The 27,822-nt window shown below is 37.9% G+C and overlaps 1 protein-coding gene across 1 annotated transcript in view; it reads left to right on the forward strand.

Annotated features, from left to right (window-relative positions):
* The window catches only part of ripor1 (RHO family interacting cell polarization regulator 1), a 35,992-nt gene that overhangs the window by 5,377 nt on the left and 2,793 nt on the right, over positions 1-27,822 (forward strand). Inside the window, 20 exon segments of the mRNA XM_048168001.1 lie at positions 951-1,074; positions 3,285-3,437; positions 4,071-4,149; positions 5,428-5,451; positions 5,614-5,667; positions 9,672-9,821; positions 11,632-11,695; positions 11,856-11,899; positions 12,986-13,111; positions 14,587-14,735; positions 14,888-15,017; positions 15,889-16,032; positions 18,910-19,860; positions 22,164-22,300; positions 22,591-22,673; positions 22,676-22,746; positions 23,669-23,804; positions 24,026-24,187; positions 24,409-24,567; positions 26,816-27,012. Coding sequence (XP_048023958.1) covers positions 951-1,074; positions 3,285-3,437; positions 4,071-4,149; positions 5,428-5,451; positions 5,614-5,667; positions 9,672-9,821; positions 11,632-11,695; positions 11,856-11,899; positions 12,986-13,111; positions 14,587-14,735; positions 14,888-15,017; positions 15,889-16,032; positions 18,910-19,860; positions 22,164-22,300; positions 22,591-22,673; positions 22,676-22,746; positions 23,669-23,804; positions 24,026-24,187; positions 24,409-24,567; positions 26,816-27,012 — 3,137 coding nt within the window.

The following is a 27,822-nucleotide window of genomic DNA, read 5'->3' on the forward strand; positions in this document are numbered from 1 at the left end:
TAATTTCAAATAAGAACATCCTTGTCTTTGTAGTCATTTTTCAAAATGATAATTCTTCAAACATTGTCTTTGAAACAGCTTTTCTTTTCAGATGATGTCACCAGCACTCTTATTTTTCAATTTGTCCCATCACACCACCTAGCTGTGCTGCTTTTTATGATCCAATCAATTCCTGATGGATACAATCATCCCAACCTTTTGTTGTTCTCGTTCAATGTCTTTCTCACTCAGAAATACTTTTTTTCATTCATCTCATCAGGTTGAGAATGGCTTTTCATGTTGATTTTAAAAGAAACAGATTTACTAAGAGGAACTGAACATCATCTCTTTTTGTTGATGGGTTGATTGCATTTCATTTTTGTGGACTTTTTTTTGAAGGACGAGAAATTACAATTGAATGATTGCCTCCTTTTGTATTTGGGTGAGGGTTTCATGAGAAACCTTGCTTGTTTTGGTTGGAATCTCTTGCTTTTCTTCATTTTAGTTGCGTGACACCAACTAATTGTTTTCATTGTGTTCTAAACATCGTTTGAGATGCACAATGGAAGGTACATTTGAGTTGTGAAACTCAAATAAGCCAAGTATTTTCCTTCCAAAGACTAATATGTAAACACAACTATTGGGTTCATCAGTGTTACTTGGAAATACAGTAATTTTAATCTAAAATGCTTTTATCTTGAGCGGTCAGAAAGTTTTTCCTTCGAGAACCGCAATATCCTCCGTTAAATAAATTAAACAATCCACTGATTCATTCAGGGCCTGAGGGCCGCTGCACTAAAGGCTTATGATGAGATTTTATTGCTTGAATGTTAAACAGTTGCATTTAAATTGCAACTTCAAAGACAGCGCCTCTAGGAAAGACTTTCATTTAGAAATGATGTCCTGTTGTATTCAGTGCCTCCGCACCCATTTAGTGTTTGACCTCATTTAGTATTTCTGTTTCTCTGCAGGGAGTCCCTCCAAATCTGTATCCACCATGTCCCTTTCTGTGCGCCCCTCGCGGAGGGTCGTCGCCAGATCCATCACTAGGAGCCAGTCCTTCGCCGGAGTCAACTCCTACGATAAGTCCTACAGGTCAGTGTTAATGTACACATGCATCTACATGAACACATGCACACACTAATAAGGCATGCTTTAAAACAATAAACAAGCAGTGCTCTCAAGCAAGCATTAGGGGTGGGTAATATATCTAATATGCATGTTATATTGATGATTTTAATATCTATAACCCTAACCCTAACATTCAGCAATTCAGCAAGTGCACTTTTTATTGGGCCATTAAATTTCCTAAAGACCATCCATCAGTAGACTATTTTTGCAGCCCATTCTTGTTCTGTGACTTGCGAGTATAAGAGAACTATGATAAATGGTATGTTTAATAGTGTCTATGATTTATACTTCAATAGCAAAAACAGCATTAGGGTTACTAAGTTTGATCATGTTTCAGCAATTCGTTTCCATCATCATTTATTGTGACCAGTCCTGGCGCCATGAGGGGGCAAAAGGATCTGATTTGTGCCCCCTCAGTTTCAATTTGTTCCCCCTCCACCCCCAAAACGGGATTGATTTTAACCCTTTCACGAGTACGATCATACCAGTGTGATTAAAACGTTGATTGAACGTGAATTAGTGCGTCACTGCTCAATTCAAATTTCAAATGTGATTTGGCAGGCGCTGAGCCAGAGATGGACATGCTCAGCGCTTTTCATATATCACAGCTACTCAGTGTTTTCAACCACATAATGTTTATTTGAGGTTTTAGACTTTTAAATAGACATTTAGACTTAGACATACTATGCTATATATATATATAGACATACTATGCTATATATATATATATATATATATATATACATTATAGTTTGTTCAATTCAAATTCCATGCACTGATGTCTATGGAAGCTGCAATAATAATCCTTTCATTTATAATTTGACGAAGTGTTTTATTCATATGACCCAGCTCTAGCATGCATACCCAAAACGCAAATGGTTAACTTGTAGCAAGCACGCACAATTTGTATCATTAGCCCTTTCAGTTATGACCAAAGGCATTCAATATCTTTAAAGGGAAGTCACAGCTGACAGGACGTCCTGTGGAACCGGCATACATTTCCTCATGCCTGCAGGCATCAGGAAAGCATGAATATTTGTTATTGGCGAAAAAGAGACTTCACAAGGGACAGATCTTTGTGAGAAATCTGTCAATTTTGTAGCCAGTTGATTTTATACACTCCGCACTTTTTTCTTTATGCATTTAATAAATATGCATTGTTTTTGTTCAAGTGTATGTGTGTGCCAGGTTGTAGAGGTAAGCATGTGGCAACATGTTAATTTTTCAGAAGAGCAGAGTGCCTCTTGAGCGTTGACTCTTCTGGTTGATGTAGTTTGATTCAAAAGCATGTACAGCACTCTTCAAACCCCTGCTGTTGAAATAGAGCAGAGACAGAGAATGCATTAAACATTAAAGAAGACACGGAGGAGCACCGAACAAGAGATCCAGACAGAATGAACAGAAGGATAAAAGATAGAAACGTGAACAATGAATAAGAGTTTAGCGTTAAATGGCATAAAATAAGGCATTACACTCTTTGTTACTGTGACTTCTTTTAGGTCATCTGTTATTACTGTATCATCACACAGCTTTGCTGGAGCAAACTGTATCAAGACACATCAGTCTTTCTCTCCATTTTACTGAGCTGTCATCTTGGAAGAGGAATTGCAGCTTGAATCGATCAGCATGAGTGTTGTTTTAAAGCACTATTGATTTAGATAACAGATTGTTTGTTTCCCTGGTTGACCATAATACTTTTCTGCATTCAAACACCTCCTCTGCCATTGGTCGGACAAACATATGGCCCTACTGCTCAATCATTTCGGGCTGGTTGATGGAAATGTCACTTGCCTTATCTGGCCTTTTTCTGCGTTGTCACTAAATCTTACATGTTTTTATTATGCACATGTATTTATGCCTTGCAGTTTGGTTTCCTGTGATGTTTTTAACATTGTATTTGTAATTTATGCTGATTTAAATGCTAAAATAAATAGCTTTTATTATATAAATTGTATAATTTCAGCGATTATTAATACATTATTTTAAATTAATATATTTTAAATATATTGTATTATATTAATATATTATTTTAAATTATTATTTAAAAAAAACCTTACTGTTGTAGTTGACTCTGCACATTAAACTAGAGTTGGAGAAAGTGTTTAACCATTAAAAAATTATCTTAAAAATAATAAAGGTATACTAAAGCTTTATGTACCTCACTTGTGTCCTAGGAACCTTACTGTGTTCAGCACCCCGGCGTGTGTGAGGAAGACTCCCTCCAGAGCAAGCAGGATGTTCACGCTCTCTACTAAATCACCACCCCCAAAGGTGCCCCAGCCTGAGAGGCTGGACGAGGTGTACGAGGCCCTAAAAAGAGGACTGCAGTATGTACACACACATTGTAAACACATATTACAGCCATTACAGTTCATTTAAAGATGCAGTAAGTGATTTCTGAGAAACACTGCTGATATTTGAAATCAATCCAAACAAACACACCCTTCCCTTCATTGCTCCGACTCCAAAATGCACGAACACGCAATGCAAGAGTGGATGTCTCTTTATCAAAGCTGAAGCGAAGCAAAATACTGCTTCACGAAACAATGCAACCTCCGTTTTGTTTTCAGGCCTTCGCACTTGGATCTCTCCAGTGCTGGAGATTAACCCTTCTTTTTCCAGTGATGTTCCTCTGACCTTTTCTCTTTTGTAATGTCTCTCAGCCACCTCTCTTTCTACAGTCTTTCTTCAAAACTCCCTCTTGCTTCCCTCTCATCCTCCATCATGAGTGGACACGCCCCCTACTGCTGATTGGCTACAAGTGTGTTATGGTGCTCGCTGCTTGGTCCGATCCACTTTTAATAGCGTTTCTCAGAAATCGCTTACTGCACTTGTAAACACGTAATGCAGTGTTATCAATTTGCTTGCACTCAAAGAGACATATTATAAACCACATTTCTGCTTGCACGGTACACTAAGCACATTGACAGTGACACAGATACTGTCCCATTCTTTTACAGATCCTACCTGCAGGTCCATCAGATGGAGCTGGACAGTCTGAATAGACAAATGAAGGAGTCTAAGAGGAACTCTCGCTTGGTAAGTCTAAACATAAAAAGGAGTAAGAATTTAATTTAGCCATTTATTTTTAAACATAAAGCCATTTTGTCACTTTTAAATTGTGTCATGGTACTAACCTATTTAAAGCTGCAGTCCGTAACTTTTTTGGTTAAAAATTTTCCAAAATCAATTTTTGAGCAAGTACATAACCAGCCAGTGTTCAAAAGTATCTCCTTACCTTAGCCTGATTCACAACGGTAAGCTTGTAATAATGTGTTCTAATTTGAGTGGTACTGGTAGGTCTCCGCGGGAAATTCGAGCATGCCGCCGTTTGTCTTTGCGTCATTACGTCACGTTTGTTTACATAAAGAAAGAGTCCCAGCTAGTAGGCTGTAAATGTGTCCTAATTCAGGGGTTGCATCCTCCGGAGGTCGCATTTGAAGGCTGCATACATAATCTGCATACATTTTCTTATTTAAGAAAAGTAATGTAATAAAATTGACTGTTATTCCTTGTGAGGTGTAAAATAATGTAATTTCTTTATTAGGTTGCAATCTAATTGTTACTTTTCTGAAATGAGACCGACTAGATGATATATGCAGCCTTCAAATGCAACCTCCGGAGGACACAGCCCCTGAATTGAGACACAGCTTATATCACATATGAGGATGCTGCAGGTGGCGGATCATTTATAGCCTTTTCTCACCACAGCTGGAATAATTAAACTTACCATACAATCCGCCATCAAAATGATATGACAAATCAACATGAGATTAGACTGTACAGAAATTGAAATCTACAGGTAACGCTAAGCATTGAACATCAGCATTGCATGACTACGTGTATTTAGTGTGTATTAACATTAATAATTTGAGAACAAAGTAAAACAATAATAATAATTTGTACAGTTTGATGTGATATGAACTGATCGAGATTTAATCACCATTGGTTATGTGATTTATCGTAATGCTTTTTTTCCCCTCAGTTGGTCAGAACAAAAGTAGCAGATTTGTTGCTTGTTCAGATGACATTTTCCGGTGAAAATTCTTATTTTGGTCATACTTCCAAGACTACAATCTGTGATTACAAAGTATAGTATCCACCGGTGCGGTGACTGACAGCCACACATGCTCCTCAAAACATTAGATTCATCCGTGCTGAGGAGTCCCACATAAGATGATAATTCTGCAAATAACTGCAATTGCAGGTTTCAAACAGAGATGGCGACAAAGAGGCAAATCTTACGGACTGCAGCTTTTCTGTCTTTTTTGTTTCAGTATGTCTGATTTGTAATCTTTCTCTGTTGCTCTGTTGTAGGGGTTTTTGTATGAACTTGACAAGGTGAGTGGATGTTTCTTTGTTTTCATTTGACTTTAGTTTGGGTTTAGAGACTGCACCCAAAGTAGCCTAGTAACATAATTAAGTCTTGTTCCATATTATTGAATTGCTGATGCCTGTTAATAATATTTTGAACTTTACAAATGTTATTCTCTGTTCTCTCAGCAAGTGAAAGTGATTGAGAGATTTATGAGGCGGCTGGAGTTTCACCTCAGTAAGGTAAGCCTACCGTTTAACTGAAATGCAAATCATTTGTAAAGAGAAACTATGCAAATAGTTTGACTATTTGAGTGGTATAAACACAAACATTTTTAATATTTAATATTCTAAAATTGTTAAAAGCAGGGTTTTTTTATTTTTAAATTCATTTTTAAATACTTGTAAACTCTTGTGGAACAGAAATGGAATTCTGTGCACAAACAACAAGATGTGGCACTCTTATCAAACAGAATTGCGCATGTGTGTTGTAGCTCAGCAGGTCTGTTCTTGTTCAGACGTCTCTGTGTACTGTGTACTGCTCTTGCATGGACCAGTGGCCCTGATAACAGCCTCCGTATGGCTGTGCACATGCATTCATGCACGTACGTCTGTGTCTAAACAGTGACTTTTTCCCTGATAGATGGTCATCTACAGGATATATAGTAAAGCCTAATCCTCCCCCTCACTGAGGACACATTCTTAGACAGATTTTTTTCCCCCTGTACATGCACACGGATGCTCTCACACTGCAGGGGACACGGGTCACAAGCAGAGGACAGCTTCAGGGGCTGCTTGCATTTTTGGCTTGTTAGGGGAGCAGTAAAACCCTCCACTGGACCTGTTGGAGTCTGAACTAACAGCCTAAACTAACCCAAGCCAGCTGCACTACAGGAAGAGCCCTTCCTCTATCGTCCTCTTCCTCCCCAGCCCCAATTCATGTGTGATTAGTGTGCGTTTTATGAGCAGAGGGCGCTGTAGGAAGTCTCCATGCTTTGGCTGGGTCAGATTTGTTGGGCCTCTATTTTAGTGGAGGAGGGGTGAAGTGAAATAATACCAAAAAAACCTTAATAAGTGGCTTTGCTAATGACAGTCCTAACAAACTTTCAGGTGCTTTGTATGGATGGTGGCATTCGTATATTGGCTATGGTCTGTGACAAATGAGTAAAGAGGCTTGTTGTTATCAGTTTTGTATAGCAGTGTGTAATAGCGAGAGAAGCGCTGTCATAACTCTGTGAAACTTACGACTGTCCCGCTGACTCCCTGCCAGTATGCTGGAACACGCTCACTGGATGGCTCCTAACCACCTCCAGATGGACACACTGAGAGGAAAATTTTCCTTCTCCTACTTTATGTCTTTTCTTCGTCCTTCTTTCGGTTATTGCAGGAAACCTTTTAAGGGCCGCAGACTGTTTCACCCTTGTTCTCGCCTTCAGTCTTGGGGATTGTGTTTGTTTGTGTTTCTTGTCTTGCGCATTTATCCTATTATATGTTTATATGTGTGTACTTCTAATATGAGGCTCCCCCTCTGTGTTGGGTAATTATGCTGGATACGGCTGCTTATGCATTTCAGGCGATTTGGTTCATCACCCTAACGCCTTGTAACATGCACACGTTTACAATGTTGGGGAAAGTTACTTTTAAAAAACACTGCATGTTGTTGGTCTGTGTGGTATTTGTCCCGACCATCCTCCACTGTGATTGGACAGCTGGGTAAAAAGTGACAGTGATGAGCATTGCGTTTTACTTTCTTCTTTTTGTTTTGCGTTTCAATTTTTTTTTAACTCTTGGCAACAGAAGAAAACGCCTAACACTGTGAAATAAATGCTCAGTGCAAAATTCACTTTAGCTTAGTGTTAGTGAATTGAATCCACTTTGGAACTGAAATTCACTTTATCTTAGTGTTCGTGAAGGTAATCCACTTCAAACTGAAATTTACTTCAGTTTTAGCATTAGCAAACCGAATTCACCTCAGAACTAGAATTCACTTCAGCTTAGTGTTAGTGAACGGAATCCACTTTTTAAACTGAAATTCACTTTAGCTTAGTTTTAGTGAACGGAATCCACTTTCAAACTGAAATTCGCTTTAGATTAGTGTTATTGAACGGAATCCACTTTCAAACTGAAATTCGCTTTAGATTAGTGTTATTGAACGGAATCCACTTTCAAACTGAAATTCGCTTTAGATTAGTGTTATTGAACGGAATCCACTTTCAAACTGAAATTCGCTTCAGCTTAGTGTTAGTGAACGGAATCCACTTTCAAACTGAAATTCGCTTTAGATTAGTGTTATTGAACGGAATCCACTTTCAAACTGAAATTCGCTTTAGATTAGTGTTATTGAACGGAATCCACTTTCAAACTGAAATTCACTTCAGCTTAGTGTTAGTGAACGGAATCCACTTTCAAACTGAAATTCGCTTTAGATTAGTGTTAGTGAACGGAATCCACTTTCAAACTGAAATTCGCTTTAGATTAGTGTTATTGAACGGAATCCACTTTCAAACTGAAATTCGCTTTAGATTAGTGTTAGTGAACAGAATCCACTTTCAAACTGAAATTCGCTTTAGATTAGTGTTATTGAACGGAATCCACTTTCAAACTGAAATTCGCTTCAGAATGTGTGTTAGCAAACTGAATTCAGCTCAGAATGGAAATTTACTTCAGTGTTAGTTACCAATTCAGATTTGAAATCCACTTCAGTTTACTGATAGTAAACTGACTCCTCACTGTCCCCACTTCAGAACTGAAATTCACTTTTAATTTAGTGTTATTAAACTAAATCCTTTAATTCACTGCGAGGTGTGAGGGACTGGAGTTGCGGGTAAGCAATAAAGATTGGACAGCTGGGTAAAAAGTGACCGTGATGAGCATTGCGTTTTAATTTCTTCTTTTTGTTTTGTGTTTCAATCTTTTTTAACTCTTGGCAACAGAAGAACACGTCTAACACTGTGAAATAAATGCTCAGTGCATCATCACACTCCTGCCATTTTTAAATATGCAGTGCTCCCATTGAAAACAGTTGAAAAAATATGCTGGCCTTAGGAAAAAACGCTTTTGTTGACACATGGTACTACAGTATTTTTGATCAAGTAAATGCAGCCTTGGTGAGCATAAGAGACTTTTTTCAAAAACATTACAAAATTTTACCAATCTCAAACTTTTGAATGGTAGTGTGCAGCAGTAGACATTCTATTGCTTTTAATTATGGTGCACATAGAAGTGTTTATACCCATTTAGTAATTTTTGACTGCCTTTCATGGCACAGCTTAAATAGTGGTATTTCTGTGATTGTTCTCAGTTGGGTATTGCTTTTTAAATTTGTAATGTCATGATCCTCCTGTACGCCTCTCCTGCTAAGCATTCTTCCAGTGCATAGAGCTTTCTTACTGTTTGCATGTTTCTTATTCATACTGGTTTATAATAGACAGCTCATTCTTTTTCTAATCTCTGAATTATAGGACTCGTGCTGTGAATAATTGCTAAATTACTGTATTACTATAATGATAGTGTCTCTTACTCTGAACATCTGCCTAAATTTTAGTTGACATAATGAGGAGATTTAACAGTTTCCTGTCTCCATTAGTGGCTTCCACATTTGCAGACCTGCTCAAGGTGTTGCGGATAAATCAATAAAATCTAAATTACTTATATTAGAGACAAAGAGGCCCAGCAGGAAGTACTTGGGCAAGAAAAGATTTAACAAGAAGATGTTGTGGTTTGTGCATGTGTGTGCATATGCAGTTAAATCAGGTCAGTGTCACCATCTGGATGTAGACTAAACTGTGGCCACCTCATTAAGTCATAAAAATACTAAACTTTATTGAAATATCTATTTTGGGTAGTAGCTGTGTTTTGGAACAGGGTAGTTATTTTCTAGCTGGTCTAAGTTGGTCATTATTTGGTTGACCAGTCACCATGTTGCAAAATTTAGCCTGACCATTTTAAACTAACATGACATGCTAGCTTGTTGCTGGTAGAAGAGGCTAATTCATATCTTATATAGTATTTTTTTTTTTCAAAATATTTAGATATGTATACATTTTGATAAGCAAAAATGTATAAGATAATAAGAATTGATTTTCAGCTAATGACCAGCTAGAAACCAGCTACCATGTGTCAATACACTGCTCAAGATGGATTTTTCAGCAGGAAATGCTATTGAAGACATTTGTTCTTGAACACCCACATCAATATTGCACATAATTAATGTATTTCATAAGCATTGTGTGTGTTTGTGTCTGCAGATTGACGAGCTCTATGAGGCCTACTGCATGCAGCGCAGACTTAGAGACGGAGCCGATAAGATGGTGAAGGCTTACACTGCCTCTCCAGGCAGCAGGGAGGCCAGAGAGAGTCTGTCTGAAGCTAACAAGAGCTTCAAAGAATACACTGAGGTAAGAGTGTGTGGGTAGATGAGAGTATGGTAGGAAGATGAAGAAGAATTATGGACCCTCTGTCATTGTTAGTGAACTGAATCCACTTTGGAGCTGGAATTCACTTTAGCTTGGTGTTAGTGAACTGAATCCATTTTGGAACTGAAATTCACTTCAGCTTAGTGTTAGTGAACGTAATCCACTTCAAACTGAAATTCACTTCAGTTTTAGCTTTAGCAAACCAAATTCACCTCAGAACTAAAATTCACTTCAGCTTAGTTTTGGTGAATGGAATACATTTTGAACTGAAATTCACTTTAGCTTAGTGTTAGTGAACTGAGTCCAATTTCGAACTGAAATTCACTTTAGCTTAGTGTTAGTGAACATAATCCACTTTCAAACTGAAATTCACTTTAGCTTAGTGTTAGTGAACTTAATAAACTTTACAACTGAAATTCACTTGAGTTTTAGCGTTAGCAAACCGAATTCACCTCAGAACTAAAATTCACATTAGCTTAGTGAACATAATCCACTTTACAACTGAAATTCACTTCAGTTTTAGCATTAGCAAACCGAATTCACCTCAGAACTAAAATTCACTTTAGCTTGAACTGAATCCACTTTGGAACTAAAATTCACTTCAGCTTAGTGTTAGTGAACTGAATCCACTTCAAACTGAAATTCGCTTCAGCTTAGTGTTAGTAAACGGAATCCACTTTACAACTAAAATTCACTTCAGTTTTAACGATAGCAAACCGAATTCACCTCAGAACTAAAATTCACTTTAGCTTAGTGTTAGTGAACTGAATTCACTTTCAAACTGAAATTCACTTTAGCTTAGTGTTAGTGAGCGGAATCCACTTCAAACTGAACTTTCATCTTAGTGTTAGTGAACTTAAACTTTACAACTGAAATTCACTTCAGTTTTAGCGTTAGCAAACCGAATTCACCTCAGAACTAAAATTCACTTTAGCTTAGTGAACATAATCCACTTTACAACTGAAATTCACTTCAGCTTAGTGTTAGTGAACTGAATCCACTTTCAAACTGAAATTCACTTCAGTTTATGCGTTAGCAAACTGAATTTGCTAGTTACTTCAGTGTTAGGTACCAATTCAGATTTGAAATCCACTTCAGTTTACTGATTAGTAAACCGACTCCTGACTGACTCCAGAACTGAAATTCACTTTTAATTTAGTGTTATTAAACTAAATCCTTTAATTCACTGCGAGGTGTGAGGGACTGGAGTTGCGGGTAAGCAATAAACTGATTTATTTACAGTGGTAAGATAAACATCAAGAGATTAATATGGAAATAATGTATGGTTACGGTAAAAGTGCAACCCCGAAAAATGTGATTAGTTTTATGACATTGCCGGGAAGTTGAGACTTACACTCTACTGATTGTGGCTTAGGCCACAGGTTTTTTGCATCCAGACAGATGGATACATGGCAGAACTAGACTCATTCGATATGCTCATGGAAATAATGCAGGGAGGCAATCTGATTAAGAGTGGACAGCTTTTCCCAGTCAAGTGCTTTTCATTACCCTAATGGTTGCAGCAAGACAAGCATTCAACTGTAGGAAAAGTATTCCCCGTGATTCTCCTTCCTCTCCCTCTGGCTATTACTACTTACTGAATACCGTACAGTATATACTGTATACTGTCTGCTATTTTTTTTTTAAATGTTAAATAAAACAGTAGGTATTATTTCACGATAAACGCATCAAACTGTAGTGTGCCACATTGTTGTTTCTACACATTGCATGTTTATTTCTCACCTTCGTCTATTTTCCTCAGTGTATTTACCCACTGTCTCTGTCCCTACAGAATATGTGCATGCTAGAGAGTGAGCTGGAGAACCAGCTGGGGGAATTCCATGTCAAAATGAAGGGTAAGGCAGTCTCTGTGTACCAGGATAATAGTCAACTCCAGAGTGATTTTAATTTGTAGTTTCCTACAGCTATAACCACATTTCTCATATCTCGCACCTGATTTAACTTCAATTCCAACAGTGTGCTGTATTTAAATAACAACGTGTGCCTTTGTTTCAGGCTTGGCGGGTTTTGCACGACTTTGTGCTGGAGATCAGTATGAGGTGAGCTGCTAATTTACCTTCTCTTTCATTTATATTCAGCACGAAATCTTATTGTGGACAATTCATCAGTGCACATAATCTTTTATAAAGAACATTGGGAGATACATTGAGTGAGACTTGACGTCACATCATTGTTGTCATCTTGGTTCCCAAAAAATATGGCCCGATACCTGGGTCAAAATATTAATCCGCTCCACAATTAACTGCAAACTTGCATTCAGGTCTTTTCATGATCCATTCAGTTCCTGGTGGGTAAAATAAAGTCCCACCTTACCCTTTAAAGTCACATTACTTAACAGATTACACTCATTTCATGTTGACCTTTCTGTGTCTTTACATTCATCATGTCCTCATAAAGCTACCTTGACGTCATCAGTGATCTGCTTTGTACTTTTGACAATGGCAGATATGACAGATAGTGGTGATTGAAGATCTGGCTGGTTTGAACACTGCACTAGGCAATCTATAAGCTATAACCACCATTGTGCCCGTAAGCAAGCTTCGGATGTAAGCGTCTGCTAAATGACTGCTTACGAGAGAGGCAGACAGAGACAGATCTCGGCATCTGCTCTGTGCAGAACAGATTTGGGGAGGCGGAGGATAATTAAAGAAGGACGAATGTTAATGTGTCTGCCCCACCTCCACCTGTTTAACATGCAAGAGCTTCAGAGTGACTGACAGGCCAATCAATGCAGTGAGTCAGCACAGTCTGCTCAGCAAGAGCCCTCAGAGATGTGACAGTAAGGGAGGTGGTGTGAAAAAGAAAAAGAAATTGACTCGAGAAGATCTAGAAATGGATGAAAGAGTGGGTGGTAGAGACTTGTTTTTTTATTCGGCCCATCTGTTATTCTCACTCTGTTCTTTGCCTTTACTGTGCAAAAAAACACAAAAGTCAAGATTTTCTTCCTCCTCTCCTCCTGAATGAATAAATAATCAGTTTGAAGTTATTTAAAAGTTTTGTTAAATGATTTCTTAATACAAGAAAAAAATGACAATATCTTAATATAAAAAAATCGTAATATACAGATTAAGAAATTATTTGAATAGTTTGCTTGATTGTTAATCAGACTGACTGAACCTCCACAGATCTTTATGAAGTACGGTCGCCAGCGGTGGAAGCTGCGGGGTCGGATTGAAATCAATGGCAAACAAGTGTGGGACAGTGAGGAGATGGTCTTCCTCCCCCTTATCACAGAGTTTCTGTCTATAAAGGTAGTTTTTATATGAATTTACAGTTAAATTCACTCATATATTGTCTGCTATTTCTCCCTTCCTCTTTTTTCTCACGCATACTACCAATTCCAATCTCTCCTTCCTGTCACATTCACATGTGCAGCACAGTCACATCAAGCTGTGAGACATTAATGCACATAACAGCACAGCAGCTGGACTTTGACTTGTTTTTCTCTCCCAGTGGTTCCATGACACATAACTGCATGTAAGGGGAGGGGGATAGAGAGAGGAAGACTTCATTGGATAGAGTGAGGGGAAGTTTACAGAAGACAGCGATATTAAAACTGAGAGACTCCAGGGGAAGAATGACGAGAATGCAGCTGATGTTTGTCAAAACATTTTCGATTGGTCTGAGAGATGTAAAATGTACACTCCTGGCAAAAAAAAAAAAAAATAGGCCAAGCCAAAAATGGCAAAATATTTAGTTGTCTTTTAATGATCTTAACCATTTTAATCACAAATCACTGGTCAGGAAATTAGCAAGAATTGCACTAATACAATAGATATTAACTTGCACAGAGCGTTTAACAGGAAGAAGAGTCAGTGTTGTTCCACTCAGTGTGCTTCAAACAGTTCATGAGTAGTTGTAAAATGTCTCCAAGTTTGTTTGAGTTTAATATGAGACCAAATATTCTCTATAATCTGGACTCTTACCAGGCCAAAACATGAGCCTGGTGGACTTGTTCTCAAGCCATTTCTTGGTTGTCTTTGCAGTTCTTGTTGAAAAATAACATCTGATCATTTCTCTTTAGATAACAACTTTTCATTTGTGGAAAGCAAGCCATTCTGCAATATTCTCCTGTACTCCAAAGCATTAAATTAATTTTCAAAGTGAAGTAGCTCACCAATATCAGCAGCTACAAAGGCTCCCCACACAATGACACCTCTTCCTCCATGCTTCACTGTGGTAGAGATGCATTTATTACTATATTTCTCACCAGATTTTTGAAGACACAGCTCTGGAGCATCACCATGCAACTTGTGTTTCATTGTGATTCATCAATCCACACACAACTTCCCAAATTCTGCCAAAAATGTCAATCTGTCTTTTGAAGTTTTTCTGAGACAGCAATGGCTTTTTAAGTAGTGCATTAAGTAGTGAATTTCCTGACCAATTATTTGTGGTTAAGCTTAGTGTTTAGCCATTTTGGGCTTGACCCAATTTTGTTTTTTGCCCAGGAGTGTACTGCTGGGTCTGATTCAAAGTGCTGTGTGACTCCATAAATTAAAAGCATATACCTGACTGGAATATCCAAAAACAATGAGTTTTGTTTTCATATGGAAGATCATATGAAATCAAAATTTACCCCATTTATTTTCTCAATCCATATATATTTCATATATTTAAATACATTTAAAATAAAAATAATGTCATAGCTGTAGCCTACTTTTGCATTTTGTACTGGTTATTAAAATGAATGATGAAATTTCCTCCCTCGAATGTGGTTGTCAAGGTGACAGAGCTGAAGAGTCTGGCCAATCATGTGGTGGTGGGAAGTGTCTCGTGTGAGACGAAGGACCTGTTTGCTGCCTTGCCCCAAACAGTAGCTGTGGATATCAATGACTTGGGAACCATCAAACTCAGTCTAGAGGTCACCTGGAAGTAAGTACAGCTTTGAGGGATCACATAAAATGTTGTCAGTTCACATAGCGGCATGTTCAGAAAGAAAAGTGATAAAATCGATCAGTGCAGCAAATAATTATATTTTAAATGCACCGTTGTCATGAAACTCTTTCTCCTTTTTTTTTCTGTAGTCCATTTGACAAAGATGACCAATCGTCCTCAGCTAGCACCGTGAACAAAGCTCCTACTGTCAACAAACGCTTCTCTACCTACAACCAGAGTCCTCCAGACACACCCTCTCTACGAGAGCAGGCCTTCTATGTGAGTCTGTCCATTTGTCCAATTCTATTACATTTCCATTGTCTCTTGAATATATACAATGGGGGTCCAAAACTCTGGAACATACAGTAAACAACCTGAATCTACAACGGTTTTGAAACGTATACATTTATTTGAATTTTATTATAAATAATATAATTTAAAATAATTCATATCTATAAATTATATAATAATAATATATTTACAATAATTTGTACATTTTATTTATAATTTACAATAGTACAACTGAAAAAAACAGTTTACAATTTTTATGCATGAACTTCACAAGTTTTTGTCAAACCTGATGATGATGTTCTCCAGCATGATCTGAGAAAAATCCAAAGAGCATCTTGTGCTGCAGTAGAAGCAAGTTTTTATATTTTTCTAACCATATAAATTTAACACTTTCCAGGTTTAAATGTAATTTTGCACCCAAGATTTTCAATATGTCCTCAGACTTTTGGACTCCTCTCTATATCTACTTTCATAACTCATGTGCTTTGCTTCTGGTATACCCCAGGGTGATTCATTTGATCTGAATTGATTCAGACCAAACATTTCTTCTAAGTGCATACCACTATAATGTCGATATACCATTCTTCTCTCTCCAATGTCCTAATGGAGGTCTCACAGTTCTCCAGACCCTCTCAAGATTTAAATTAGCACAATAGGCTCCACATAGACTTATTAGTAGTCATTTCTCAGAAGCATCTTGATCTCATGAAGTCACAGTAACATAAAATGTCTCCATTTCAGATCAGCTCAGAGATGAGTTAGATGAAATGGAAGAAGTTTGACTAGGTCAGACTCATAACTTAGTGATGTAGCATTAGCCTGCTCAAAATGCTCATGCTCTCCCGCCGACTGCATGCAGACAGCCCCACGGAGCATGATATCCAAACAGCGCTGGTCCTTACTGGACGTGTTCAGAGACACACTGACAGAGAAACTGACTCAGAGCTGCTCTTGCAGCGATGTCACCTCAGTCCGCCTGGGAACCTCTCTGCTTTCCAGCCACGTAAGTGTGGTCAGCCAGTAGCGCTAGTAGTCTAGCTTTAATTAATAGTCAGTAGCTAGCTAAAAAGGTGTGACTAGGAATGTGCCCGAAGCCTAAATCTGAATGCGGAAAGGCATGGAAAATGAATAACTCATTCTACGGAGCCCCTAAAGGGCCATGGTTAAACTTGCTGCGGTAGTCGGTTACTTTAGTGTACATCAGATTTCACTTATCACGTGAAGAGAGGAAGGAGAGATGACTGCCACGACGATGGCGGAGGATTTGGTAATAATTTCTTATCTTGTAAAATGTGTGGTCAGTACCGCCACTTGCATTGAACGCAAAAGCATTGAAATCTATTTTTTCCTCCCATTTTATATTTCTCCCATCACCATGTCCCTTTTAGGGGCTCCGTAGAATGCGTCATTTCCTTTCCGAACACAGTATTCGGCCTCGGTCACATCCCTAGATGTGACTAAAACAGGTTTGTGTGGTTCGTCTGGTAATGAGTAGTATCTAGCAAATTATAGTTGTTGTAGTGATGATTTCCACTGTGTCCTGTAGTTACTGTCAGTAGTCTTTAATGAAGTTGAGCAAATAGGATTCTTGTGCATGTTATTCGTTGTCTGTCTGACTGTGAGTGACAATAGTAGCATCTACAGCCATCAGTAATGCATTCATTGATGCTGTTATTGTTTTGAAGGGTGGTCACATTAGCCCAACGAGGCAGGGAGCGGCTGCGGCAGAAGTTAATTAGAGGGAGCAGGGAGTGTTTTAGCTCGCTGGGCCTGACGCCAGTCTGCTCTCCACTATAATGAAGCTCTGTGTCCAAAGATACACGCTAATGCTGAGTGACGGAGAACACACTCCTATCATCCTATTGTACTCTCATCTCCCTCCGCAAACAAGCCTGCTGTCTGCTCACAGTCGTCATGTGTTGTTTTAGCGCATATGTCTCACTATCGACCATACATTAGAATACGAAATTATTGCCTTTCACATGACTCTATCAAGGCACGATGATGATGAAGAATATTTTTACTATTTTACTTTGTACAAAGTCTTTTTAAGACAATTCAGTTCACTCTGTGGTCATCTTTTTAATATCTTTGCCCCTTGACAGCTGTTTTCTATGTAGGCAATAGTCACGTACCTGAATAAGGAAAGACCGAAATCTAGATAGAAAACTGTCAATAACATATTTAAAATTTGCAGTAACAATGCATTGCATTTTTTTTAATAGATTTTTAGCGCAAATCATGTTCCTAAAAAGTTTCTTTTTAGGTTTAACTTGTTAATGTGCATGCTGTATCATGGCATTTGCATCTTTGAACTGAAAGACTGCTATATTGACCATTAAGATCTTTCCCATTCATTTTTCTTCTGTTTATAAGTATTAATTTGCATAAAATATTGGTAAAACTTTACAAAAAGGTTTTATTTGTTAACATTAGTTAATGTATTAACTAACATGAACTAACTGAGCAATCCATTTGTTAATCTTTGTTAACATTAGTTAATAAAATCCAGCTCTTCATTGTTTGTTCATGTTACTTCACAGCGTATTAACTAATGTTAACAGATACAAATGTGTATAACATCAAGATTATTCAAAAGTTTGGGGTCAGTAAGATTTTTTGAAAGAAATAATTGTTTTAATTCGGCAAGGATTCATTAAATTGTTTAAAAGTAACAGTAAAGAAATGTATAATTTCACAAATTTCTATTCAAATTAAATAATTTTCTTTCAAAACTTCTATTCATTGAAGAATCCTGAAAAAAAAGGTTTCACGGTTTCAACAAAAATATTAAGCAGCACAACTTTTTCATCATTGATAACAATGAAAAATGTTTCTTGAGCAGCAAATCAGCATATTAGAATGATTTCTGAAGGATCATGTGACACTGAAGACTGGAGTAATGATGCTGAAAATTCAGCTTTGCCATCACAGGAATAAATTTCATTTTTAAATATATTAAAGGTGATAGAGAGGATTTTTTTCGTCATCTGAGAATCCAAAGACTGTTACTGAGTTTTTGAAATGAGCGCATGCGTAAGAACAACCCCCCTCCTTCACAGCTCATTTCAAAGGAACGCCTCCCAAAACTCGTGCACGAGTATTTGAACATGAGTGTTTACCACCGGCATTCGCTGTGTCGTGTTAGTGGATTCATTATGTCGGACTCACCGCAGGTAACTCATAATCTGCAGTTGTTACTCCTGTCTCCTGACAAAAACATTGCATGAGGCGCCTGTGGAGTGTGGAAAGTTACTGGAGCGTGCAGACGCGCTCGTCTCTCACAAGGAACGTCACGGCAGTGATTGACAAGCCAGAGGCCCAATCCACGCACGTCTCTCACAAGGAACGTCACGGCAGTGATTGAGAAGCCAGAGGGCCAATCGTTTACGCGATGATCGTGTAAACGATTGGCTGATGTTTTTAAGGCCCTACCTCGTGCACAGATGATGTATATTAATATTATTACTTTCAGTGCACCTAATAAATAGTCTTTTATCAGTTAGTAAAGACAGTTTCAAGTAATATTGCAAAAATGTATAAAACAAAACATCCTCTTTAGCACCTTTAAAATAAATAAATTATTTAAAATTGTATTTTTGATCAAATAAATGCAGCCTTGGTGATCATAAAAGATGTTTTTTCTAAAATCTTTCCAACCCCAAACTTTTGAACGGTTGTATGTCTACAGCATTGTCCGTACAACTCAGTTATCTGAAAGCTGAAATTATTTGAACTTTGAGCGCTGTGTTCCAGCTTTACGCTTTGCTCCACAGAGTTTGATACTATAAGGAACATTACCGTGAGTCATGTGAAAGGGTCTTTATTTAAATGAACAATCATTTGTATTCATCTTCATAATCTATTTCTTCCCCACTAGAATATGTTGAGGAGACAAGAAGAGATGGAGAACGGAACGGCATGGTCAAACTCCTCCGAATCCTCTGATGATTCCTCTAGTCCTCAGCTTTCCTTGGGAATGCGTCATGCACACAAGAACTTAGTACAGCCTGAGGTACAAACTGCTCCTCCTGCCATTGAAATCTCATTTGCACCCCGCGAATCGGCAACCTCTACTCCCACCCGCCTGGCCAATCAAAAAGAAGAGGAGGAAGAAGAGGAGGATCTGAAGAAACCAGCAACAGTCACCACAGAGGCTCCTGTAAAACAGGAAGTGCCCAATGGCCATCCCCGCTATTCTCGGTCCCTTAGCCATATCAGCGAGATCAGCGCAGATGGTGTTTTGACAGACAGACTGGCTGGGGAATCCGTGGAGGCCGCTGAAGTAACTTCGGAGGTCTCTTCAGTATTTGTAAGTGACACTGCCGTGGATATGCCCCTCCGAGCAGAACTATGTTTTGTAGTACCAGACACTCAGGAGATCTGCCCCATTCCTGATCCCTCCACAAGTGAGCCATCCTGTCCCACTGAGCCACTGAACTGTAAAGTAGAAACTAGCTCTCCTGCAGAAACCACAGCTTGTGACTCGGCTGAAAAAGCTACAGAGCTCACGTCTAGGCCCTCCTGTGGAGACAAAGACTCTTCCTCCAGTGCTAATGCTTTGTCCCAGCAGATGAACAATGGTGCTCCTAGGACTGATTCCTCTTATGAGGCACACCTCACAAAGACACAAACGGATGACCTGCTGGCAGAGAAGTCTGGTTCTTTAGTAGACACCAGACCCATGGGTGGTTTGGAGGAACAATCAGCAGACAGCAATGTGGAGGAGGCCCTTGGTGCCGTTTTGTCCTCCCTTGATGACTACAGAGGCCAGTTCCCAGAACTGCAGGTCTTAGAGCAAGAGCTGAAGCTGTTGGAGGAGGCGCTAACAGTGAGTGCTGCACCTTTTTACTGTTTGTGGGTTTGTTGTTGTGGTTTGGAGTCAAAAAAAAAAAAATTGTCCACCAAGTCGTGCAATGCAACCAACATGCAAAAAAAAAAAAAAAAAAAAAAAGTATGTATGTGTATATATATTTATATGTATATAGACACATTGTGTTAAGTCTATGACTAAGGTAGGTTGTGCCAGGAAAACTTCTGTAGACACAGGATGAAGCGGTTAATAGTGAAAGCAAGGGACATGTCTTTGATGAACTCTATTGTTCTACAGATGAAGACCAAAGCCTCTGAATCCAAATCCGGATCTGAGACTTTGATGGTTATCGTGGGTCATGGATACAAGGAACACCCAAAGGCACCCAAAACATTGAGAATCTAACATATCAGTCAGCCAGGAAGAGCTACACCCATTCACATTCAAGAGGCCATTCACACAGAATGCGTTTTTTTTCCATAACACTGTGCTACTTTGCCATTGTTTTTCAATGAAAAAGCGTTAGACGGACGTTTTTAAAGGATTAGTTCACAGAATTTACTCATCCCCATGTCATCCAAGATGTTTATGTCTTTCTTTTTTCAGTTGAAAAGAAATTAAGGTTTTTGAGGAAAACATTCCAGGATTTTTCTCCATATAGTGGACTTCAACAGTTACCAATGGGTTGAAGGTCCAAATTGCAGTTTCAATGCAGCTTCAAAGGGCTCTACACGATCCCAGCCGAGGAGTAAAGGTCTTATCTAGCAAAACGATTGTTCATTTTCTAACCACAAATGCTCGTCTTGCACAAGCAATTCGCCACACATTATGTAATCACATTGGAACGGTCACACGTGACATAGACAGAAGTACCAAGCAAGTGTTTACAAAGACTGTGCAAAGACTAAGTCAAACTGACTTTACAATAAAAGGTAAAACAACGATGCCGGATGATTTTGAAGTTGGAGGAGAAAATCAGATAAGAGTTTTTCGCCCTACCGTGGTACTTCCGCCTATGTCACACGTGACCTTTGCAACATGATTACGTAATGTGTGGCACATTGCAGAGCAGTGCAAGATGAACATTTGTGGTTAAAAGTGTATCTTTTTTTTTCTTTTTTAGAAAATGACCAATCGTTTAACTAGATAAGACCCTTACTCCTCAGCTGGGATCATGTAGAGTCCTTTGAAGCTGCATTAAAACTGCAATTTGGACCTTCAACCCGTTGAACCCTGTTGAAGTTCATTATACAGAGAAAAATCCTGGAATGTTTTTCTCAGAAATCATAGTTTCTTTTCGACTGAAGAAAGAAAGACAAACATCTAGGATGACATAGGAATGAGTAAATTATCAGGTGATTATTCTGTGAACTAATCCTTTAAAAACATCTGTCTAGCGCTTTTTCATTGAAAAACAATGGCAAAGTAGCACAATGTTATGGAAAAACGCATTCTGTGTGAATGGCTTCTTGAATGTGAATGGGTGTAGCTCTTCCTGGCTGACTGAGATGTTAGATTCTCGGTGTTCCTTGTATCCATGACCCACGATAACCATCAAAGTCTCAGATCTGGGTTTGGATTCAGAGGCTTTGGTCTTCATCTGTAGAACAATAGAGTTCATCAAAGACGTGTCCCTTGCTTTCACTATTAACCGCTTCATCCTGTGTCTACAGAAGTTTTCCTGGCACAACTTACAGTACCTTAGTCATAGACTAAACACAATGTGTCTCTTTCCAGAATTGGCCTTAAGAATGTTCCAGGTTTTACAAGTTAAGCTGTATTGACAGTGTCATGTTGTCGATTAACAGATATGATTGCTCCTCGATTTGTAAAAAAAACAAACACTACCTTTTGTAGTATTGCGCTTTCCATAGAAGTAGAAGGTATTCGGGAGAGTTTTACATCAGAAATGTGCAGATAGGATTTAACTTGCACAGACAAAGTTAGACAAAGTTCTATCATACAAGCCTCATGTTCACAATTTTTGGTGATATTTTAAAAACAGTGTATATTTAACATTTATGCCTTGCCCTAATAGACTTGCATTGGAAATGCATTGCTGTAAACTTTTTACAAGTCAAAAATGTTCACTTTGGTAATTGACAATAATATCATATAATAAGAAATTGAGCCTAGAACATTAACTTAAATTCTGAGGCTTCTTTTAGCTAATAATAATAATTTGATTGTAGTTTTTAATGGTCATTTGAAACATTTTACACTTTAAAATGAAGAGTATTGATTTGTAATTGTAATTTATAAAATGAAAAAGATTTATAGTTTACATTTTTGTGTGTGCGCACAAATGTGTTTATCTGCAGGTACGAAGTCGCAGTCGCTCATCCAGTGTCAGTTTGACAGTTGAGACAGCTCTTGGAAGCTTTGACTTCCTCAATACTTCAGACTTGGAGGATGAAGAGGAGGAGGAGGATGACGAAAGGCAGAATGTGACAGACAGGTCAGAACTTGAGAAATGTCTCACCTTTCTGCTGTCAAGGGGTATTTTATAGTAAGAAAAAAGAAATCTGTTTTTTTTTTCATCAAAATACTTTGCTTCTATAATGTTATGTAACACTACTGCCACCTAGTGCCTTAAAGGACAACCGTTAGTTTGAGCGAATGACTTCACAACTTTATCTCTGTTCAATGCAGTCTCTTTACTTTTTCTGAAAATGTTGTTGTGTTGCCATTTTTATTCTCTTGTTATCTGACGTGTGTTTGTTCTTGTGTGTGTTTTGACTGATACAGCGCAGAGGAGCGGCCAGCGGCTGTGGAGAGCGCAGGAGAGGATGAGGGCTGTGAGGCGCGATGTTGGGACACTCCCTCCGGACCCTCAGCACAGGCTGCCCGGCTCTAGATCACACCCTGCTGGTCCATCTGAAGAACTGCAGCTCACAGCTTCTGGTCAGTCACTGTGGTCATATAGACATTTGCTTCCACATATATGAAATAATCTGAATGTGTGCAGAATTCTGTTCTTTTTTTCTATTGTGTTGAGCATACATGTAAATATATTATAACTGACAGAAGTATTATACAAACATATGTTCTTGAATTCACTTCTTGATTAAATAATCTTCAATAATAATAATAAAAAATTGTCTAAAATGATAAAGTATGTCTAAAGTAAAAAAGTAAATGTCTACATGCATATTGTGATTTAATTAGGATTAATTTGATTATTAGCGTATATAGTCAAACCAAGAATTATTCAGACATTTTTTATATTTTTGATATATTTGTACTAGTGGGTGCAGGACACTATAGTTCATTTATGTAAGTGAGGATAGCAAAATAATGTAAACTGTGACATATTATAACGAAAAAGTCTTCATACAGTGGACTACCAGTATAATTGATAAAAAAAAATTTGGACCAAAAATTATTCAGACACTTTGATATGACCATGTTTTGCTTAAGTGTTATCTGACATAATTAAAAATATTTTTTTTCTGACGCAGTTTAACTCATCATATTTTATTACCATTTTTTTTAAACTAGTGAATAGCATAATGAATTAAATAATTTTTGGCTTGACTGTATATGAAATAGAAGACAGTTTATATATACTTCAAACATAAAAATCCCCAGTTGTGTGTGTGTGTGTGTGTGTATGTATGTATGTGTGTGTGTGTATGTATATATATATATATATATATATATATATATATATATATATATATATATATATATATATATATATATATATATATATATATATATATATATATATGTAATACACATACTACTGGGGATTTTTATGTTTGAAGTGTTTTCACTGTCTGAGCATCTGTATTCATACTCTGTGTTTTGTTTTCGTAAACAGAGGTTAGGCACATTCGGGCCTCTGCGCTGTGGAGAGATGTACGCCCTGGACCGACTTCTCAGGGAGGCGAGAGTCCTCGAGCTCATTCGATGGGTTGTGAAGGACTCAAGGGGCGGAGTCATCCAACCAGAGGAGGGTGAGTCTCGCAGGTTTTAATATCAAACTGTTATATTACTTAGAGTTTTCTCTCTGTTTGTATCTCAACTGTGTACTCTTATTTCTGTGCAAATGTTCATACATTATTTTTCATGCATCACAGATCTTACATTATACAACAGAATGTTATTTCACATATTTGTCACTAATTTTCCTCACAACCACCTTAATTTCTGACATTCTCTTTGTATGTCGGAGCAGTTGTTCCTCAGTTAGATCAGTGCCAAGGGGCTGTGTTGCTATGGCGGCAGTGCACGGATGGCTGCAGTGTGTACAGCAGCTCCACCGAGGCCTTCTTACAGGCGCTCAGTGTCGCTTATGCCAGCAAACTCCCAGAAAGAGGAGTCGGCTTCACAGACACAGGTGTGTGTGTGTGTGTGTGTAGTGTATTAATGCATGAACAAGCACTGGAAATGAGTTATTAAATTACAACCTTAACTATAACTTCCTGTATTTCATCTCCTGGAAGCATTTCATCTCCTGCTAATCATTGTTTCTGATGTAATTAAAAGTGTCTAAATTTCAGTAGACTTAATCAGATTGTCTCTTGAAGCTCTGTTACACTGAACTTGTGTGTGTGTTAGTGTTTCTGCGTCTGCTGGAGCGGATCCTGGAGAGGAAGCTGCCCAGGCGTGCAGGAGGTGCGTCCAAAGAGACTCTCACCCTTTTCCAGTTTTGGAGCTACCTGGAAGCAGAGGGGGTGAATGACTTGGACACACACATTCCTGAGCTGGCTGAAGAAGGTATATCTGAGGGCCATATGAAGGCCTCTGACAGTCTGCAAAAGCATCCTAAGCTACATTTCTGCTCATTTATAAAATGTATAAAAATTGCCCCATTAAAAAAATTACATAGGCCTCCCCTTGAATCTTAACTGTCCTATCATTACCTGGTTGATCCACGACTTTTTTCATGTTTTGCGATAGTTCTTTGTGAGTCCCTTGTAATTGTAAAAAGGGTAATTGCGACTTATCTCACGACTTTTTTCCTCGCAATTCTGACTTTTTTTCTTGCAATTATGAGTTTATATCTCACAATTCTGACTCTTTTTTTTCAAAATTGAGTTTATATCTCAGAATTCTGACTTTTCTCAATATTGCGAGTTTATATCTCACAGTTCTGACTTTATAACTTGCAGTTGCAACTTTATATTACACAATTCTGAGAATTGGTCAGAATTGTGAGATAAAAGTAAAATTAAGTCTAATTTTTTTGCTACATACTAATTAGTATTCCAAAGTATTTTAAAGGTTCCATAGAACGTCTTTTTAAAAGATGTAATATAAGTCTAAGGTGTCCCCTGAATGTGTCTGTGAAGTTTCAGCTCAAAATACCCCATAGATTTTTTTAATTCATTTTTTTAACTGCCTATTTTGGGGCATCATTAAATATGCGCCAAATCAGGCTGCGGCCCCTTTAAATTCTCGTGCTCCCCACCCCCGGAGTTTGCGCTTGCCTTAAACAGCATAAACAAAGTTCACACAGCTAATATAACCCTCAAAATGGATCTTTACAAAGTGTTCGTCATGTAGCATGTCTAATTGCGCAAGTATGGTATTTTTTTGGATGTTTACATTTGATTCTGAATGAGTTTGATAGTGCTCCGTGGCTAAAGCTAACATTACACACTGTTGGAGAGATTTATAAAGAATGAAGTTGTGTTTATGAATTATACAGACTGCAAGTGTTTAATAAATGAAAATAGCGACGGCTCTTGTCTCCGTGAATACAGTAAGAAACGATGGTAACTTTAACCAGATTTAACAGTACATTAGCAACATGCTAACGAAACATTTAGAAAGACAATTTACAAATATCACTAAAAATATCATGATATCATGGATCATGTCAGTTATTATTGCTCCATCTGCCATTTTTCGCTGTTGTCATTGCTTGGTTACCTAGTCTGATGATTCAGCTGTGCACAGATCCAGACTGGTTGCCCTTGTGTAATGCCTTGAACATGAGCTGGCATATGCAAATATTGGGGTCATACATATTAATGAGCCCGACTGTTACATAACAGTCGGTGTTATGTTGAGATTCGCCTGTTTGCAGACCTTTTACATTCAAAAACAGCTATATTACACATGGCATGAAAGGTAATATAAAAAAAAAGCATAATAGGGGCACTTTAAAATAGAAAATGGCTATTTTAAATAATAATAGTATTTCACAATATTAGTGCTTTTACTGTATTGTTGATCAAATAAATGCAGCGTTGGTGATCATAAGAGACTTTCAAAAACATAAAAAAGTCTTACCAACCCCCTTTTTTTAAGATTAGAGTAATTCACGATTTTTTTTTTTATGACATGGACTGTTTTATTATTAACCATAAATATAAATATAAAGATGGTCCTTTAAAAACAAAATACTATTTGCCAAATGGGTTATAAAAAGATCACAAACGAAAACTATTGCCCCTCCAGACTGTACATTTTAAGTGGCAAAACTAATTTGTTTTCAAAATAGAATTACATCTTATTTTACGTAGTTTTTTTAAAACTAGTTTATAGCTCACCATTAATGTTACTGCATTCAGCACCTATTTTGACCAGCAGTACAGCCATTTGAGACTTCCAGCATAAAAATAACTGTCAGTGTAACAAGACTTGAGTGAGTGCTGAATGCTTGAGAGAGAAAAAGTGATCAGAAATGTGATCGAATGCAAAATCCAATTTACACAAAGTTTATTACATCACCAGAAATTGAGAGCTTTGAAAATGAACAATGTCTGGTTTGTTGCTGCAGATTGTTGTGAAGTGTGAACGCCCTTAAGTCTTAATGGACTACCCATCTATTCTTAAACATTAGCAAGAGTAATTGTGCAGCGCATCTTGAGTAGTATCAACCCCTCCCAACGCCCCCATTCAGCCTCTCAGTCGTTGTGGTTTCTTGGTGCATCTTTCCACTCCTCCCCCGCCTCATGTTTTCTCTGCAGTGTATCTGTTTCATCCATCTCTCTCTTTCATTCTCCTTCTCCTGCAGTGTGGCTAGTTCAATGCCTGCAGTCTGGAGATCAGGATGTTCTGGTAAAATCTTTGAAGAAGCCTCCAGAGTGTAGTCTGAAGAGGGAGGGCTTGCGGGCAGTCAGTTTGCTGCTGAGGGATCCGAGGGGGAAAGTGTGCAGTGCAGCCAGCTCCCTGCTGCGAAGTCTAGCTGACCAAACCCGCCACAGAGAGAGGGTAAGAAGTGCACTTAACCATCTTCCTGCAAAAACTCTGTTTGTACTTTAGGAGGTGAATATTTCAACAGATTTGCAGGACGAATGAACTCCGGGAACTTACACATCCATGGTTATTTATCCACCACTAGTCAAAAGTTGCATGCCTGCTTATTTATAATCACTATTTTCCACATTTTAAAGCATAATAATAAAGTATAGTCTCAAATATAAGCAAAATACTTTTCTACAAAAGCAACATCACACGTTTAAGTATAAGCTATGAGATCACGTGGTTTTTTTAAGATCATGAGAAACATTAAGGGGCCGTTTACATGAAATAACTTTTATGCATTTTGGGGGCGTGAAAATGCAAACTTATGAAAATGATACTGTTATCCTCTTATGCGTATTATCTTTACAAAGTGACATCGCCAACTACTGGCCTGGCATGCATAATACAGCATTTTAGTCAATTTTACGGATCCACAATTTTGCCGTTTGCAAAAAACGCAAAGGAAAAACGTTTCAGGTTTTAGTACATTGTTGTCTTGTAAATATACCCTCATTCTACAAAATATGTCCAAACTTTCCCACACTAAATGCTAAATTCCCCCCAGTTTTACATTTAGATTACCTTTTCTGTCATCTAACTCCAGGGTTATCATTAACTAAAACTAAAACCATAAAAACATTTTCATTACTTGTTTTGAAATGTCTTGTCTTGAAACATAATAAAACTATATATAATAATATTAGTTAAATAATTTAATTTTAGCTAATTCAGCTAGTTGCAAAAGCAACTTTTCTCATTTTTGTTTAAAGTTGAAGT

The sequence above is a fragment of the Megalobrama amblycephala genome, linkage group LG19 (genome assembly GCF_018812025.1).
Source record: "Megalobrama amblycephala isolate DHTTF-2021 linkage group LG19, ASM1881202v1, whole genome shotgun sequence".
Classification (NCBI taxonomy): Eukaryota; Metazoa; Chordata; class Actinopteri; order Cypriniformes; family Xenocyprididae; genus Megalobrama; species Megalobrama amblycephala.